The sequence below is a fragment of the Leptonychotes weddellii genome, chromosome 7 (genome assembly GCF_054177405.1).
Source record: "Leptonychotes weddellii isolate Sample4059 chromosome 7, ASM5417740v2, whole genome shotgun sequence".
Classification (NCBI taxonomy): Eukaryota; Metazoa; Chordata; class Mammalia; order Carnivora; family Phocidae; genus Leptonychotes; species Leptonychotes weddellii.
In genome coordinates, this window is record NC_138375.1 from 111,986,659 (window position 1) to 112,003,583 (window position 16,925).

Consider the following 16,925-nt stretch of genomic DNA (forward strand, 5'->3'; position numbering starts at 1 on the left):
AAATAAAATCTTTAAAAATAAATAAATAAATAAATAAAATCTTAAAAGATATATATGAGGCTTTGATTACCCATTAAATTGGAGCATATTTACAAGTTCTAACTGATTTGAAGGAAAATGGGCTGAAATCGAATAGTTGGGCTTGAGATGACTCATACTTCATTAAAAGCTGAAATTAAAGAGCATGTGTAGAATCTCAAGTGACGAGCTCAAATTATTGTTATTATTACTGTTATTATTGCAATAACTAAATTGCAAGTGGAACAAGGGCAACCAGGACCCTCCCAGGGAGGCAGGAAGTAGTATGGCCTTTGAAACACCCCAGAAACACTGTCATACTAAGTTGTTGGTCTTCCCCCTAAAAACACTTGAGTCCTTGTTGCCTCTAGGAAAAGTACAGGCTTCCAAATCTGGTCCCAACCTGCCTTTCCAGCCATGTTCCCTGCCCTTCCTCTCCTTGCGTCCTGGCCACACTACCATTAATTCATTGGTTTCTGAACACACTGACCTCCTTGCCTTTAAATCCTTGCCTGCAAATCCTTCTGTGAACTCCCAGTCTTTCTTCCATACCCTTTTCCTACATCTTCTCCTTGACAGAATTAGTCATTCCCTGTTCCATACGCACCCCTAATATTTCACACTGTAAGGTACTTATTTATGTCAAAATCTTTCTCACACCCAATTCTGTGCTGCCCCAGACTCTATCTCGTTTATCTCTGCATGCTCAAGGTCTAACATAAAGCAGATATTTTAAAAATGCTTTTTAGAGAGTGCCTGGGTGGCTCAGTTGGTTAAACAACTGCCTTTTGCTCAGGAGATGATCCCAGAGTCCCAGGATCGAGTCCCGCATCAGGCTCCCCTGAGTCTGCTTCTCCCTTGGACCATTTCCCCTCTCGTGCTCTCTCTCTCAAATAAATAAAATCTTTAAAAAAAATGTTTTTTGGATAAGAGACTGGGGCTGAAGGAACAGCATACACTTTGGATGGCCCAGTGCTGAGTGTGGCCCCAAGAAAGTTACCCAGACTTGTGCTCTTCCTTTTATGTGCCTAATAAGTGGGGACCCCACAAAGTAAACAGTCTATCCAAGAATAACCAACAAGACCCCCTGGTTAATATCAACTCAGCAATAAGCAGAAGAAAGAAATTATTTTTTTAAGATTTTATTTATTTATTTGACAGAGAGAGACACAGCAAGAGAGGGAACACAAGCAGGGAGAGTGGGAGAGGGAGAAGCAGGCTTCCCGCAGAGCAGGGAGCCCGATGCGGGCCTCGATCCCAGGACCCTGGGATCATGACCTGAGCCAAAGGCAGATGCTTAACGACTGAGCCACCCAGGCACCCCCAGAAGAAAGAAATTTAAGAGAAAGGCTTGGAGCCTAGTGGCATGTTTGAATTGTATATTGGAAATGGGGATAGAGATAATTCAATGATGGATCAAGATCTCAAGAGTTCTCTAAGACATAGTTGAGGAAGCTCAGCAAGTTAACAAAATTACAATCCTTCCTGATTTTTAGAAAAACCTACAGCCCTCAAATTTAGAAGCCAGCAGCAGTTCTCCGGTGCTTCTATCCTGCTAGCCCCAGCAGCAAAGAACCTAGAACCCCGAGTCTCTAGAAAATCTTTCTTTATTCTTAAGCACTCTTCTGTAAAACCTTACAACTGAAGGGGCAGATCCCTGCAGGGAGAGAGAATACTCTATCACGGGGCCTTCATGAATACCCCCACATCACGCCAGATTCTAGAAATTATTTGCTTAGTCTTATTTTTTTCTTATACTTTCATAAATAGAATGGTTTTCTTTTTCTTTACTTTTTTTTAAAAGATTTTATTTTTAAGTGATCTCTACACCCAAAGTAGGGCTCAAAGTCACAACCCTGAGATCAAAAGTCACATGCCTTACTGACTGAACCAGCCAAGCACCCTCTTAATTACCCCCCTTTTTAAAAGACACAGTATATGGGCTCCCTGCTCAGCAGGAGAGGTTAATACTCCCAAGGTACTGCTGGCCTTATCACTGATTTGAGAAGGTTTACAAGTCAAGTGGACCTGAGAGTACTAAATAGGTGGTTCTGAGAACACAGTTGGAGATGTTGGCGTTGAGATGAGTGAAAATTGGTTGTGATAAGGCAGCCAGAGGAGATTCACTGTCTCTGAGAAGCCAGTTTGGGAAAACTCATAGTTGACTCTAAAGAGATTCAGAGTTGGGGCACCTGCATGACTCAGTCAGTTAGGCGTGTGACTCTTGATTTCAGCTCAGGTCATGATCTCAGGGTCGTGAGATCGAGCCCTGCATGGAGCCGCACATAGAGCCTGCTTGTCCCTCTCCCTCTGCTCCTCCCCTCCCCCACTCACTCGCTCTACGATAAATAAATAAATACAATCTTTAAAAAAAATAGATTCAAAGGTGAGTGGCAGACTGGGATGGATTTTTCTCTCTTTCTCCCAGACCCCCTCCAAATCCCCTGGATCAACTCACCCACAGTAGATGCTCCACTCATTTGTTGAATAAAGGAGAACAGTTTGGTTCTCAGGAGTCTGGTTATTGGATCTGAAAAATGTTCTGGTGTGAGAAGTTGGTTCTGAGGAGAAATGAGTTTGGGAAAGTGCTGAAATCATTTTCTCTGAGGAAGACACCCATTACTGGTTGTGTGGAAACTTGACTTCTGGATTTGTTGGGAAAGTGAGGAGGCACTCTAACCCAGGTGGGCAGACTGATTTACGTGGGTCACAGGGATAGAAGAAGACACTTCAGGATAGACTCATTTCCACCCATTTTCCTCCCCAGATTTTTAAAGTCCCTTCCTTCAAAATGAATCCCTAAGTGAGAGTCAGGAGGACCTCCACCCCTCCTACCCTAGGGCCAGCTCTTCGGCCTCCAGCTTGCAAATCAGCACCACAATCTTAGAGGGCTATGTCCTCTGAGCAGAGGGTCTGGTTAGAGCACAGGCCAGGGCAGCTAGCAGGAGAGAGAACCCAAGAGGTTCACCCTCAAGGATGGAGGACATAGGGGCACCTAGGTGGCTCAGTCGTTAAGTGTCTGCCTTCAGCTCAGGTCATGGTCCCAGGGTCCTGGGATCTAGCCCCACATCAGGCTCCCTGCAGGAAGCCTGCTTCTCCCTCTGCCACTCCCCCTGCTTGTGTTCCCTCTCTCGCTGTGTCTCTCTCTGTCAAATAAATAAATAAAATCTTAAAAAAAAAAAAAGGATGGAGGACATATCTGTAGGGTAGAATTAACATTGCGTAGCCCACCTAGAGAATGGGCACTCAAAGACCAGGGAAGGAAAAGATTTTTAAAATCTAGATTTATTGAAGTACAGGAATTTAAAAATAGCTTTATTGAGGTATAATTTATATACCATGAAATTCATCCATTTGTACAACTCAATGACTTTTAGTAAATTTACAGTTGTTCGAACACCAAATCCAGTTTTAGGACACTCCCACCATCCTCAAAATAGCAAGCTGATTTGCAGTCAATACCTACGCTTACCCCAGTCTCTACTAATCTGCTGTCTCTATAGATTTGTTTTTTCTGGACACTTCATAAAAATGCAGTCATACAGTGTGCACAAAACTTTTTAATCATAATGTTTTTGAGGTTTATCTATGTTGGAGCACACATTTGTATTTTGTTCCTTATTGCAGAATAGTATTTCATTGTTTGAATATACCACATCTTGTTTATCCATTCACTGGTTGAATAGACATCTGGATCGTTTCCACTTTGGGCTATTATGAATAATGCTGCTATGAACATTTATATTCATATCTTTGTACAAATGTGTTTTCATTTCTCCTGGGTACATACCCAGGAATGGAATTGCTGGGTCATATGGTGAATGTATGTTTAACTCTCTGAGAAACAGCTAAACTATTTCCCAAAGTGGTACATTTTTACATGTCCACCAGCAAGGTAGGAGGGTTCCAATTCTTCCATATCCTCACCAACACTTGTTATTGTCTGTCTGGAAAGGAGTAAAGTCATCTCTCCTCACCCCAACCCGACCTACACCCAGGCAGGCAAGTGCCGGGTTATCACAGTTGAGAACACAGAGCCTCAGCTGCCCTTTCCACTCGCAGGCTGCCCTGCAGTTCCAGGCTCCCTGCACCAAAGAAGAGAGAGAGAAGTTGTAGTTACAACATTACCTCAGAACTGGGGTGTCTGGGTGGCTCAGCTGGTTAAGCATCTGCCTTTGGCTCAGGTCATGATCCCAGGGTCCTGCAATAGAGTCCCGCATCAGGCTCCCTGCTCAGTGGGGAGCCTGCATCTCTCTCTCCCTCTGCCTCTCCCCCTGCTCGTGCTTTCTCTCTCCCTCTCTCTCAAATAAATAAGTAAAATCTTTAAAAAAAATTACCTCAGAACTGAGAGTTGGGAATTCGGTAGGATAAGGTTTTTGACAACTAGTGAGTGAGTGGGGCCTGTGTTCCAGGGAAGAGCCCACAGGTGATAGTAATAAGGTGGACAGATAACCTCTCAAGACCTGTATCCCAAGGCAGCCTCCCACACCATTTGAGCTTAGCCCCTTCCTCTGTTTGAGGTTGAAGTGCCTCATCAGTATATAGCCCACCCACGGCCAGGTGCCTTAGAAAAGTATCACCAAGGACTCACATACATTTGCCAAGCTGAATAAATAACAATAGCATACCTTGCTTAGCCTTAGATGTCTCATTACCAGGAAGGTATAAACAAGTGGGAAGGCGTTTGAAATAGGGCAATAAAAATGATGAAGGGGCTGGCTCTGTTTACATGAGGAAAAATTAAATGAAGCAGATCTTTTAGGAGGCTGGTCCCTAACTATGTGAGTTTGGGGGAAGATGGGTGATTATTGTTTCCAGCAAGAGGGAGGTGAGTAAATGGGGACATGGTGGGAAAAAGGAGCCAGAATGGGGAGCTTTGGAGTAAATGGGAACACATCCACACAAAGACTTATACTCAGATGTTCACAACAGCTTTATTTATAATAGCCCCAAAGGGAACCAACCCCAATGTCCATCCACAGGTAAAAGGGTGAGGAAATTGTGCTATAGTCATAGAGTGAAATACTCCTCAGAAATAAAAAGGAGTGAACTATGTATACAAGCAACAACATGGATGCATCTCAAGATAATGATGCTAAGTTAAAAACCAGACCAAAAGGTGTACATACTGAATTATTAAATTTATATGAAACTCCAGAAAGTGCAAACCGATCTATATAGCGAGAGGAAGCAGATCAGTGGTTGCCCCAGGGACAGGGATGGAAGAAGGGAAGATTTCCAAGGGGCACAAGGAAAGTTTTGGCAGTGATGGATATGTTCATTATCTTAATCGTGGTTACAGTTTCACCTGTGAACACATATATCGAGATTCATCAAATTGTACAGTTTATTCTACACTAGTTGTACCTCACTAAAGCTATAATAATAATAATAAACAACCTAAGCACTGAGGAGAATGGGCTTGTTGGAGAGAGCTCCCGAAAAGAGAGATGAAATAGATTTTCTTGCAAATGAGCCAAGCTGCCAATTTGACCTAAGATAACTTCTTCTTTTTTTTTTTAAGGTTTTATTTATTTATTTGACAGAGAGAGAGACAGCCAAAGAAGAAACACAAGCAGGGAGAGTGGGAGAGGGAGAAGCAGCCTTCCCGCCCAGCAAGGAGCCTGATGCGGGGCTCGATCCCAGGACCCTGGGATCATGACCCGAGCCGAAGGCAGACGCTTAATGACTGAGCCACCCAGGGGCCCCAACCTAAGAGAACTTCTCCAGTAAGCTTTGCCTCAAAAGGCTTTCCTAAGTTCTAGTAATGGGAAAAGGGATCTGGGAAGAAAAATCACTACAGTGGAGGTCTAGATTTGCTATTTGGGCACAAAAATCTTATTAGCACCTGGAGGCTTACGGGTAAAATGTTGAAACCTTATTTGCTCAACGCCTGATTCTTTTAGTCTTGGCCTCATTTCCCTTAGGACCACTAAGATCTCACTCTGCTCAGTCTTCCCCTCTCAAACTACACCAAGTGTGGCTGAACCAGGAAAACAGCGGGGATGGGGAGAGCAGAGGATATTGCAGGAACTACCTCTGACCCTATAATACCCATTCCTTTTTTTTTTTAAGATTTTATTTATTTATTTATTTGTCAGAATGAGAGAGAGAGAGAGCACAAGCAGGGGGAGCGGCAGGCAGAGGGAGAAGCAGGCTCCTTGCTCAGCAGGGCAAGGAGCCTGATATGGGACTCGATCTCAGGGCCCTGGGATCATGACCTGAGCCGAAGGCAGATGCTTAACTGACTGAGCCACCCAGGCATCCCTATAGTACCCCTTCCTGACTCCATTTCTTCCTGGGGTTGGAGGTTCCAAGAAGAGGGAGGTAGAAGGAAGCACACCTAAAACCCAGCCTGACAACCAGGCTAAGCTATGTCTTTCTTTTTTTTTTTTTTTTTTTTAAAGATTTTATTTATTTATTTGACAGAGAGAGACATAGCGAGAGCAGGAACACAAGCCGGGGGAGCGAGAGAGGGAGAAGCAGGCTTCCCGCAGAGCAGGGAGCCCGATGTGGGACTCGATCCCAGGACCCTGGGATCATGACCTGAGCCGAAGGCAGACGCTTAACGACTGAGCCACCCAGGTGCCCTAAGCTATGTCTTTCTGAGTGCTTAGAATCTTTCCAAAAAGATGAGGCTCAACATTCCTGAGATTCAAAAGAGTATCTCTCAGGTACTAGGAAGAAGGGTCGAGGGTCCTTAAAACCTGGTTCTTTTTTTTTCTTCAGAATCTAAACCTAGCCATGGCTGGCCAAGTTTCCCTGCCCCCTCTCTTCTTCCACCCCACTCCTCTCCGTCCTCCACATCCCTGAAGCCCTAGACAATGTCGCCAGGAACAGTCAATTGTTCAACACTATCTGGGTCCTTTCCTAAACCTCAGCCTTGATGATGATAGAGCTTTTATCAGCACTGCCCTATGCCCTTGGTTTCAGATTTCCCTCACAGGAGCAGGAGTTAAAATGAATACTTTCCTTTTTTTTTTTAAATACTATAGGACTGTAAAATGGGGCAATTTTTGAGTCTTGCTCTATTTCAGCTATGCAGAGAAACTTGAGTTTCTAGTGGCAAAATCCAAAGGAACCCTGGCGACAGGACTAATAAAAATTAGCTAGCAATCTTTGCAGAGTTTCTCAACAAGCCTTCTGCATCAGAATTGCCTGGCGTGGTTGTTATCAAGACCAGATTCCAGGCCCCCATCCCAGACCTCAAGAATAAGATGCCCTAGGAAGGGGGCCTGGGAATCTGATTCTGATGCATTGTAATAATAACATAGGAGATTTTCTGCTTTAAAGGAACAGAGTCTTTTTCCTCCTTCTTTCCTATTTTATTCTTGCCATGTTCTCCCTCCCCTTGGGCTGCTCCCCCCCTCCCCACCGCCTTGGTAGTCTGTGGTGAGAAATTATTAGGACTGTGTAACAGGCATGGACTTGTGTTCCTGGGCCCAGAGTGAGATGGGGAGGGGTAGGTGGGGCTGGGAAAAGGTGTGTCAATACAAATATTGTCTCATCAGGACCTGGCAATTTTGCCAGGAGGCTCACGGGGATGTGCCCTTAGCTAGAAAAGGTGGCTTGGTTCCTCGTGCTCCGGGCTGAGGAGTCTGGTATCATGGGAAAGGTCAGAGATCAACAGTGTTGGTGGTTGAGGGCTAGAATGGAAAAGAAAGAATTGGGCTAATGCCAGGAGATGGCTGGAATTGCACACGTTCCAGGAGCAGTGTTGATGGGTAACCTGGGAGACCCTCAGAGGGAGAAGGAGTGGAGCAGGTTAGACCTCAACCCCACTCAAGGCCTGATAGCCATACTGGGTATAGAAGATACTTCCCTGTCCTTGACGGGAGGATCAGAAGTTGAGAGGGAAGCCAAGGCTTGGGAAGTCCAGGACATCAAATCTATTGTACCCAAATACCCAGTGGACAGTAGTGTCTGACCAGTTCATAAAAGGCTCAAGTCAGGGCTGAAGGTAGTGCTTGCATTCAATAGTCTATCCATTCACTCTCCCAGGCAAAGAGTCACCAACACCCTCCCTGGCTCATATAGAAAGCAAGTCAATTGAGCTGACTCCTACTTACCCTTCCCAACTCAGTTTTTCCACTTTTCCTAAGCTCCTGGGTGGGTTGGGTATCCTTCCCCGTGCTCTCATAGAGTCCCACGCTTGTCCACATTACATAACATAACACCATGTTACAATTTTTGGCTTACATCTCTGTCTCCTCAACCGACAATCTGCATTGTTGTGACCAGCTCAAGGCCTCTCACAGAGTAGACAGATGCTAATAGGCCCCTAAGAATTGCTCCAGCCGTGAGTGTGCACCATCAGGGAGCTGGGGCCAGGGAACCTAGCACCTCAGGCCTCCTACACAATGGGACAGACTTGGTCTGGAAGGGAAACTTAAATACCAGGCCAGCCTCCTGCCCACTCTGCCCTGTATTCCTGGAAGCTGCCAAGGATCCCAGCTCCAGCTGGCAAGTAATGAGATTTCTTCCTGGAAGGATTCTTGGCTTGAGAACTGGCCCTCACCTCTTCTAGGCTTCTTCGATGCCCTCAGGTTTCTGGGGACATGGAGGATGGGCAGGAGAGGCTGAGTCAGCTCCAGCCTTGTTACTACTTCCCAAAGCCCTTGTGGCCACCCTTTATCTCCCCCAAGTGTATATAGCAGGGATTCCCAAGAACATAGCTTTCCCCAACCCTGGGTAGAGAATGCGGGGCAGGGCCAGCCAAACATTTGGGGCCAAGAGAATAGCACTGCCTCCGGGCACTCATGTTCCGCTTCTACCTGTGGCCTTCTTTAGCTTTAATTAACCAAGATAAGGCTGCAGTCCGCCAGATTGAGGCCCAGTATCAAGAAGAGACCCACACACAGTTCTCAAAGAATTCACTCCAGTGACACACAGCAGACACGACTCCGAGTGGAATTTCCCTGTCTTGGGGGTGCCTGGATGGCTCAGTCAGTAGAGCATGTGACTCTTGGATCTCCCGGTTGTGAGTTTGAGCCCCATGTTGGGTGCAGAGATTACTTAAAAATAAAATCTTGAAAAAAAAAGAATTTCGCTGTCTCTGTAAAAGCCCCTCAAAGCCCTCAATAAAGATGGCAAAAGGCGGGGGTGCTGGGTGGCACAGTGGTTAAGCGTCTGACTCCTTGGTTTCAGCTTAGGTCCTGATCTCCCATGGTAAGATGGAGCCCCAACTCAAACCCTGCCTCCAACCCCACGTGGAGTCTGCTGAAGACCCTCTTTCCCTGCCCCTCCCCCCATGCTCTCTCTCTCCCTCTCTCAATAAATAAATCTTAAAAAAAAAGAAAAAAAGAGATGGCAAAAGGGCCCCCACCTCCAGCCCAGGAAACACGCACCCAACCGCAGCTATTTTATTTTCCTTTTAATTTTTCTGAAGGATATACACCACATATCCCATGGGCAATAAAGCGCATTCAATGTGTTTATAAGCCAAACAGTCACTTTGTTTAAGCAAACACAAATACAAAGTAAAATAAAACCACAAAATAATGAACTGCATGTTCATAACATACAAAAATCGCCGCCTACTCAGTAGGTAACTACAACATTCCAACTCCTGAATATATTTATAAATTTACATTTTCAGTTAAAAAAATAGACTTTTGAGAGTTCAGATTTTGTTTTAGATTTTGTTTTCTTACATTCTGGAGAACCGAGGCTTAGCTCAGCCCTCTTCCTTATTTTGCTCCCAAAGCCTCCCCCGAGTCATCACTCCCTGCCCCCCTTAAGGCTAGAGGTGAGCACATCCCTCACAATTGCACATGTCAAGCTGTCAGCAAGGCGCATCACACAAAAGGCACCAAGACGTGAAACTTTTTAAACCAAAAGGACAAAAAAAACACTTTCAAAAAAAAAAAGAAGAAAAACCAAACCATATTTTGTCACATGTGAGAGTACAGTCGGGCAATATTTACAAAAAGGTTAACGGAACATCACTCTGACACATGCTCTGATTAATACCAAGGACTGCTGTTTCAAAAAAAGCTTCAAACTTAATCGTCACAGCATCATCACAAAATAAAGGATCACCGTTGGTTCGCTTGGCTTTTCTTTTTTTTTTTTCCCCCCAAAGTGAGGACCTAACTCCAAATAATACAATAGAATATGCAAATTATCTTCACATCAAGAGTACCCCAAGAAAAACAAAATCCATGGCACAGACACTGTACAAGGGTGCAGGGCTGGGCTCTGAGGGGCCCAAACCCCATTTTTGCCAACTTGATTTTCTAGCATTGAAGGGAGCAGGGGGTCAGGCATACGATGGAGATGATACTGAAATGATATATCCAAAATCCATGCAAATCAAGTTCTTTGGATAGAGGTGAAGAACTTGGACATGGCTGTTTCAGGCAGCTGAAGTCAAAGGGAGTAGGAACTGGGGAGGAAGGGCAAGTGGGCAGAAAGGATTGCAGGCCAACAGACCTTCCCCTCCGACACTGGGGTGGAGTAGAGGGGGAGGATTTGGCTCTGAGAACCTCCATCTCACCTAAGAGGAACCCCTTCTGTGGCCATCTCCTCCTCCTGTCCCTTAAGTCTCTTGTGTTTCTTTCTCCCTTTTCCCTTGTTTCCCCTTTCCCTTTAGCAAATTTCAATTGTCCTGGGAGAAAAGGTTGTTGTCATGTCCGAAAGCCCTGTGGAGGCGCTGAAGGAGTTGGTGACAGCTGAGGAAGGGAAGCTGCTGACTTGGGCCGGGAAAGCAGGGGGAACGGAGGAGTATGTGGTGGCCACTGAGGGTGAGGGGAAGCCACTGTGCACAGGGGATGGGTAGGTTGAGGACCCGGGAGAGGAGTAGGAGGTGGGCACAGGTGATGGATATGAGGTGGTGGCTGGGGAGGGATAAGAGGTAGTAACTGGGGACGTGTAGGAGGTAGCCACCTGGGACGGGTAGGAAGAGAGGGAGGTGGCGGCAGAAGAGGCCACAACACCTTTGTCTGCTTTTTTGTCCTTCTGCCTTAAGTGGATCTTGGTATGCCTCTTGCGCTCATCGCTCCTGGCAAACTTTCTCCCACAGATGTCGCAGGCGAAGGGCTTCTCGCCTGTGTGGGTGCGGATGTGGGTGGTGAGATGGTCACTGCGGCTGAAGTTGCGCATGCAGATGCGACACTGGAAGGGCTTCTGGCCGGTATGGATGCGAATGTGGCGGGTGAGCTCATCTGAGCGGGAGAAGCGGCGGTCACAGGACTCCACCGGGCATGCGTAGGGGCGTTCGTGAGGGGGCGTCTTGCTGGGCCGGTTGGGGTACTTGCGCATGCGGCTGGGTTTGATGAGCTGGGACTGGTAGGTGGTGTTGAGGGCCTTCAAGTCCTGGGAGCCCGACTGCGTGGCAAAGGCCTTGATGGTGGACAGTGGAGTGAGGGAAGGCTGCTGGGTTCGGCTCTCCAGGCCTTGGAAGGGCTTCTGGTCTGGGGTGCCCAGGCCCAGGTCCCCCTGCTGTTGTGGAAACAGATAGTCAGGGATCATGGGGACCTGGAAGCCACCCTTAGCAGCAGGGTAGGCGGGAGGAGGGTACTGGAGCGCGGCGCCCGCGGAGCCTGGAAAGGCCTGGCTTTGTGGCTCGGGGAAGATGTCCGCGTTAGGTGTGGGGAACGTCGGTGCCGCTGAGTAAATGGGGCTGCTGTCATTGGACTGTACCGCGCAGCTCAGGGGTGGGCTCTGAGAGGCGGAGGAGGAGGAGGAGGCTGCCGGAGATGGTGCTGAAGATGAGGTGGCCGGTGGGTTGGTCATGCTCACGAGGCCGCTGACCAGGCTGAAGAGGGGCTCAGGCCACAAGGTGTTGCCACTGTTGGGTGCAGGCTCCAGAGAGAAGCGGCCAGTGTAGGTGATGGGGGGCAGCCGGGTGGTTTGGCTGGGGTAACTTGTCTCCACCAGAACCTTCTCGTTATTCAGAGCGATATCAGGAAAAGACTCTGGCAGGAGAGAGAGAGAAGGGGGAGGCCTGGTTACTGGAGAGCAATCCCTGGGGGGCGAGAAGCGCCCGAGCTGCCAGGCAAGAGGTCGGGCTGGCTACCATTGACTCCTGAGCTGGTTAATAATTGATAGCAGCAGATTGCAATGTTCCTGGACCGGCTCCAGCGGCAGAGCCCATTTCAACAACAGCTGACGCAAACACGGAGAATCCCCCTCCACTGCAGCTCACAGCGCTCCGCAGCGGCGGCTGCGCCACGGAGGGATTCCCGCCAGCACCCCTTCCGCCGCGGCTAGTGCGCGCCCCCTGCCCCCGGCTGCCAGGACATCCCTGGGCACGGATCACGGCCCTTCCTTGGGGACAGGCGGCTGGCAACGCAAGCCTGTCTGGAGAAAGGGGGGCGCAGCCCTGCTCTTCAAAACAAGCCCTCCCCCCTCTCCACCCACCCACGCAGCCCGAGCTCTCCATCCAAAACAGAAGCTAGCTCCTCTGCGCACCGCTAGGGACGAGGAGGGTGAGGGTGAGGGTGGATGTCCCCAGGTATCCCTCTAACACATGACCCTGAGGAAGCGAAGGGAAACCCCACTTGCATCCCTGAGGTCCAGCAACACTGCTGCTGCGGTGAAGGGGGCGCTGCAAGGCGGTGGGGAAGGACTGGTCGCCAGGATGGTGGCGAAGGGGCTAATCCTCGGCGTAGGCCACCGCTTACCTGCGGTCAGGTGCTCGTAGGGCTGCTCGCCCGCCTCCCCCTGAGGGTTGAAGGCGCCGCTGCTGCTACCGCTGCTGCCGCCCCCTCCACCTCCACTGCCCCCGCTGCTGCTGCTGCTGTTACCGCCGCTGCCCTCCGAGGCCCCGGCGGCACCAAGGAACTGGGGAGCCCCGTTGCTCAGCAGCATCATCTCCTCCAGCTTAGGATAGTTGTCCATGGTGGGCGAGTGAGGAAAGGAGCCGAACGGGTCGGAGATCTGCAGCGGGGACATCAGCTGCATCTCGGCCTTGGTTGCGGCCATCCCGGACGGGCGGGCTGGAGAGCTGGTGCTGGGGCGGGTGGGCGCAGCCCGGAGCCGTGGCTGCGGGGGACACACTCTCGGGGGGGCTGGCCGGGTCACATGCGGGACGCGGGGGACACTGTGGCGAGAGCTGGTGGGGCCTCCAGGCTCGCCCTCGCCGCCGGCCGGTGTGGACGCGGCGCTGCTACCGAGGCTGGGGCAGGGGCCGGTCCTGCGGCGGCGGAAGCTGGCGGCGACGGTAGCTGGCGGCGGCGGCGGCGGCTCCCCAAGTTCTGCGCGCTGGGATCTCTCGCGGCTCCCCGGATCCGCCTCTATTTGAAGGGTCTGGAACGCCACGGGCCCGCCTCCGTCGTGACGTACATGGCCATATATGGGAAGCAGGAAGCCCTAATATGGCAAGACCGGCCAGGAGGACCCGGAATGACGTGAAGCCCCCTATCCGAGAGCGGTGGGCACCGCGGTCCCTCACCTCGGCCCCCGCGCCGACTCCTGTAACTGGGCGCCCAGGCCTCGAGAAAGCTTAGGACCCAGGCCTCAGCTGAGGACTCCTGGACTCAGACTGCTCCGGCGTTCCCAGCTTTGCCCCCGCCTCTTCCCTCCGCCTTCTTCCCTCCTCCCGGAGCCGGAAGCGGCCGGGCCATATCGAGCCGTTCCAAATAAGGCGCTGCCCAAATAAGGGTTGTTCCGGCGGGGGATCCTTCCTGCTCCTTATATGGCGTTTCCGGGTCGTTGCTTGCCGCTCCCTGGCTCCCTCCCTCCTCCCTGGTTCCAAGCCGGGAGCCCGAACGTGCGCAAGAGCTGGGGACGCCCAGGTGGAGGTCTCGGGGCGCGTAGAGCTAGGTGCACCGCGGCTCAGGCGGCTCCCCAGCGGGGACTGGACTGGGGAAGCCCGGGCCCGGGGCGGGGGCGAGGGAGAGTCGGGCCGGGGTTCTGCCACCGTCATCCAGGGCCCTCCCGCCCACCTCTGGGACCGTGGGAGCGGGGCGGGAGCTAAGGGGAGGAGTGACTGGGCTGGCCGGGGCAGAGGCCGCCCAGGAGAGGCGGAGCGTTGACCCCCCGGGCCTTGACCAATGGCACGATGCCTTTCCAGGTGTCATCGGGGAAACTGAGGCTAGGAATTAATCGCCAGATGATCCCCGAAGTCCCTTTGCGTTGTGGTGGGCCACCTGCTTCTCAACCAGGAGCTGGCGGTCCTTGTGGTGGGAGACTTTCCCACCTTTATCCAGAACAAATGGATGTGGGGCGGGCAGTGCGACAATCTGAAAAGGGGGCTTTCCTATGGGCTGTCCGGGGACCCCTAGGCTGGCACAGAGAGGACCTGCTTAGCGGCCCGGTGCTGCCCCCTGGAGGTCCCCCCTCCAGCTCGGTTCCTCGGGCCCCGGGCCGAGTGGGCTCTTCCGCCGCCTTCCTGCTCCCCCTCCCTGTTCCTGTGCTGGGCGCGGAGCCAGGCCGGGGGAGCCTTAGACGCAGTGAGCACGAACTGAGCAGGCGCCGCAGCCTGGGCTCTCCCTGCAGTACCCGGGGAGCCTCCACCGTCGAGGCGCCCAGACTCCGGGCCGTATAACACTCCCCTCCCGGAGCCAGTCTAAGGGCGGTGGAGACGGGGTGGGGGGAGTAGTCAGGAACGGTTTCTGCAGGTCTCCCGGGAGCCGGACTTGACGGGGAAGCCCTCTCGGTCCCATCACCACTCCCCGCATTCAAGTGCGCACCCCAAAGAAAACAGGGATTCCAAGAGGGGAAGGTTCCTGCTGTAGCTCTGAATCGAGGGGAGGTGCTGTTTTTCTGAATTTAAAAAGAAAGCAGAAAGTAGGTGTGTGAAAGGAGGGTGCTGAGGGGGCGGGGCTGGGGTCGCTGAACCCAAACAGGTCGGAGTCAGGGGGTTTAAACTGGGGGAGGGAGCATAACTTTCCGGGGCTTCATCCGTCTGTATCCCTTACACACACACACACACACACACACACACACAAACACACAGGCACACACACACACATTTTCTTATAAAAATCTATTTAAGGAATCCGGCAATGAACCCTGTCTCTTGTACTCTAAGTCTGAGCTCCCCAACCCAAAAGCTTAGGGCGGGGTGGGGGGCCCACTCCCACCGCCTACCTGTGTTTTTCCTTAGGGGCATGAGTGATGCACCTCTTTGAGGCCTCCTGCCAGTCAGGGTCAGATGGTCTTGTGTCGGAATGCCCATTTTGCCACTCCCTGGTGGGCTATCTTAGCCAGGCTTTTCCTGTCTCTCTTTCTTCAACTGTAAAATAGAGCTAATGTTAATGATAACCCACGTGGAGGGATTGTTGTGACAACACTGAAACTTACAGGGACTGAGTCTCTGAAGTCCCAAAGCACACTGCCTGCCTTGCAATTGCCATTCAATAAACAGTGACTATTGTTATTTTCAGGGGCTTTTGACCCTCAGGATCACCCACAATTCACCCACCCATCTTCAGCCTCCAAGCAAACTCCAGTCACCCTTTTCTGAAAAATTGTTCAGAGAGGGAGAAACACAGGGGGCATTGTCCAGAAGAGCTAATCTGAATCTTTCTTGCTGCAGTAGAACATCATTTCCCAGAGCAGAATTTTTCAACCTTGCTGGTATAACAGAGTCACCTGTAGAACTCTGGAAAAAAAAGAAAAATATTTTAACCCTAGACCAACTGAGTCACAATTTTTCTGAGCTTGTGAGTGCCAGAACTGAGTGGGTTCCTCATCCTAGGATTCTCCTTCTGTCCCTGGGGAGGTGTCACACCCCCAGAGCACATCTCCCAATCCCAGCCAGAGCAAACCAATTCCCCTATGATTCTAATGTGCCAAATGACCTAAGGTATCTTCAGGTCCTTGCTGAAGGTGGACACTGGAAATCCTTATTGTCTGTATCTTTGGTTTGCATATGTAATAGCAATTCCCCTTTCTTTTCATAATAGATCCTAGTTAGTAATTTCCTTTGGGGAACCAATCCAGTCCATGTGGTTGGAGGAAGATAACCCTATCCCAGATCTAGGAGTGGGTATGTCACACACACCTAGCCATCCATCTAGGATGCTCCAGTCTCGAGCATTCCATGTCCCTAGCCACAACGATTGAGTCAGGATGGGCACATGACCCAAACCAGGCCAGTGTGAAGCACTTCTGGGATTTTTTCTGCAACTCTTGAAAAAGTTCTCTCCCTGGTGGTACTAAGCCAATGGAATGTAAGCCTGGAGGCTATCTTGCCATGAGGACTGGAAAGCCTATCTGAAAATGAAGCCAACGCAGAGGGAAACAGAGGTATCTACATGCAGAGACTGAGTCTTTGATACAACCTGGGCTTTTTAGTTATGAAGGCCAGTGCATTCCTTTTTGATTTAATAAAATAGGCTCATTTCACTTTCTGTTACTCACAACCCAGCAGTTTCTGATTAATACACCCATTATCCACAACAACAAAGAATTTTTCTGAAGACTGTATGGGCAAGGCCTGGAAAGGTCTACGGTAGAGGCCCCTGCCTCTAAGGGGCTTACAGTTGGGTGGAAGAAAGACTGGATCCCACGTTGCAAGAGAATTAAGAATAGGAAGCAGCCCCGTTAGCCACCAAATGTCAGTTATGCTGAAGAACACAGAAGATAAAAGGAGGGAGAGATTCCAGGGAGGGGGGCAGGGATGACGAAGAGAGTTTGGAGGAGAGAGAACATGAGAAGGACCAAACTCTGTGGTGAGGAAGCGAGGCAGTTGCAGGCCAGGGCTGAGAGTAGGTGGGCCAGGACAGTCCTTGTGTGCTCGGTCTGAAAAAAATGGGCAGGAGCAGAGAGGGTTCCAATTGGGAGATAGTAGGAGGTAAGGTTGAGTAAAACATTCATTTTTTTAAAAAAGGGCTTATTGGCCACTTCTTTTTTTTTTTTTTTTAAGATTTTATTTATTTATTTGACAGAGAGACACAGCGAGAGAGGGAACACAAGCAAGGGGAGTGGGAGAGGGAGAAGCAGGCTCCCCGCAGAGC

The 16,925-nt window shown here is 50.2% G+C and overlaps 1 protein-coding gene across 1 annotated transcript; it reads right to left on the reverse strand.

Annotated features, from left to right (window-relative positions):
- Positions 1 to 9,376: 9,376 nt before the first annotated feature.
- On the reverse strand, positions 9,377 to 13,240 carry EGR1 (early growth response 1). Its single transcript, XM_006737201.3, has 2 exons — positions 12,645 to 13,240; positions 9,377 to 11,936 (listed from the first exon to the last, which is right to left on the reverse strand). The coding sequence occupies exons 1-2, from the start codon at positions 12,943 to 12,945 to the stop codon at positions 10,609 to 10,611; spliced, it is 1,629 nt and encodes a 542-aa protein (XP_006737264.1). The 5' UTR covers positions 12,946 to 13,240; the 3' UTR covers positions 9,377 to 10,608.
- Positions 13,241 to 16,925: the final 3,685 nt, after the last annotated feature.

What these genes read in the sequence shown, in the direction of transcription:
- EGR1 (XM_006737201.3), bottom strand. Translation starts at nt 12,945, where the DNA reads ATGGCCGCAACCAAGGCCGAGATGCAGCTGATGTCCCCGCTGCAGATC. An exon ending in CTACGAGCACCTGACCGCAG is followed by an intron (nt 11,937 to 12,644) that starts GTAAGCGGTGGC and finishes CTCTCCTGCCAG; the next exon opens with AGTCTTTTCCTGATATCGCT.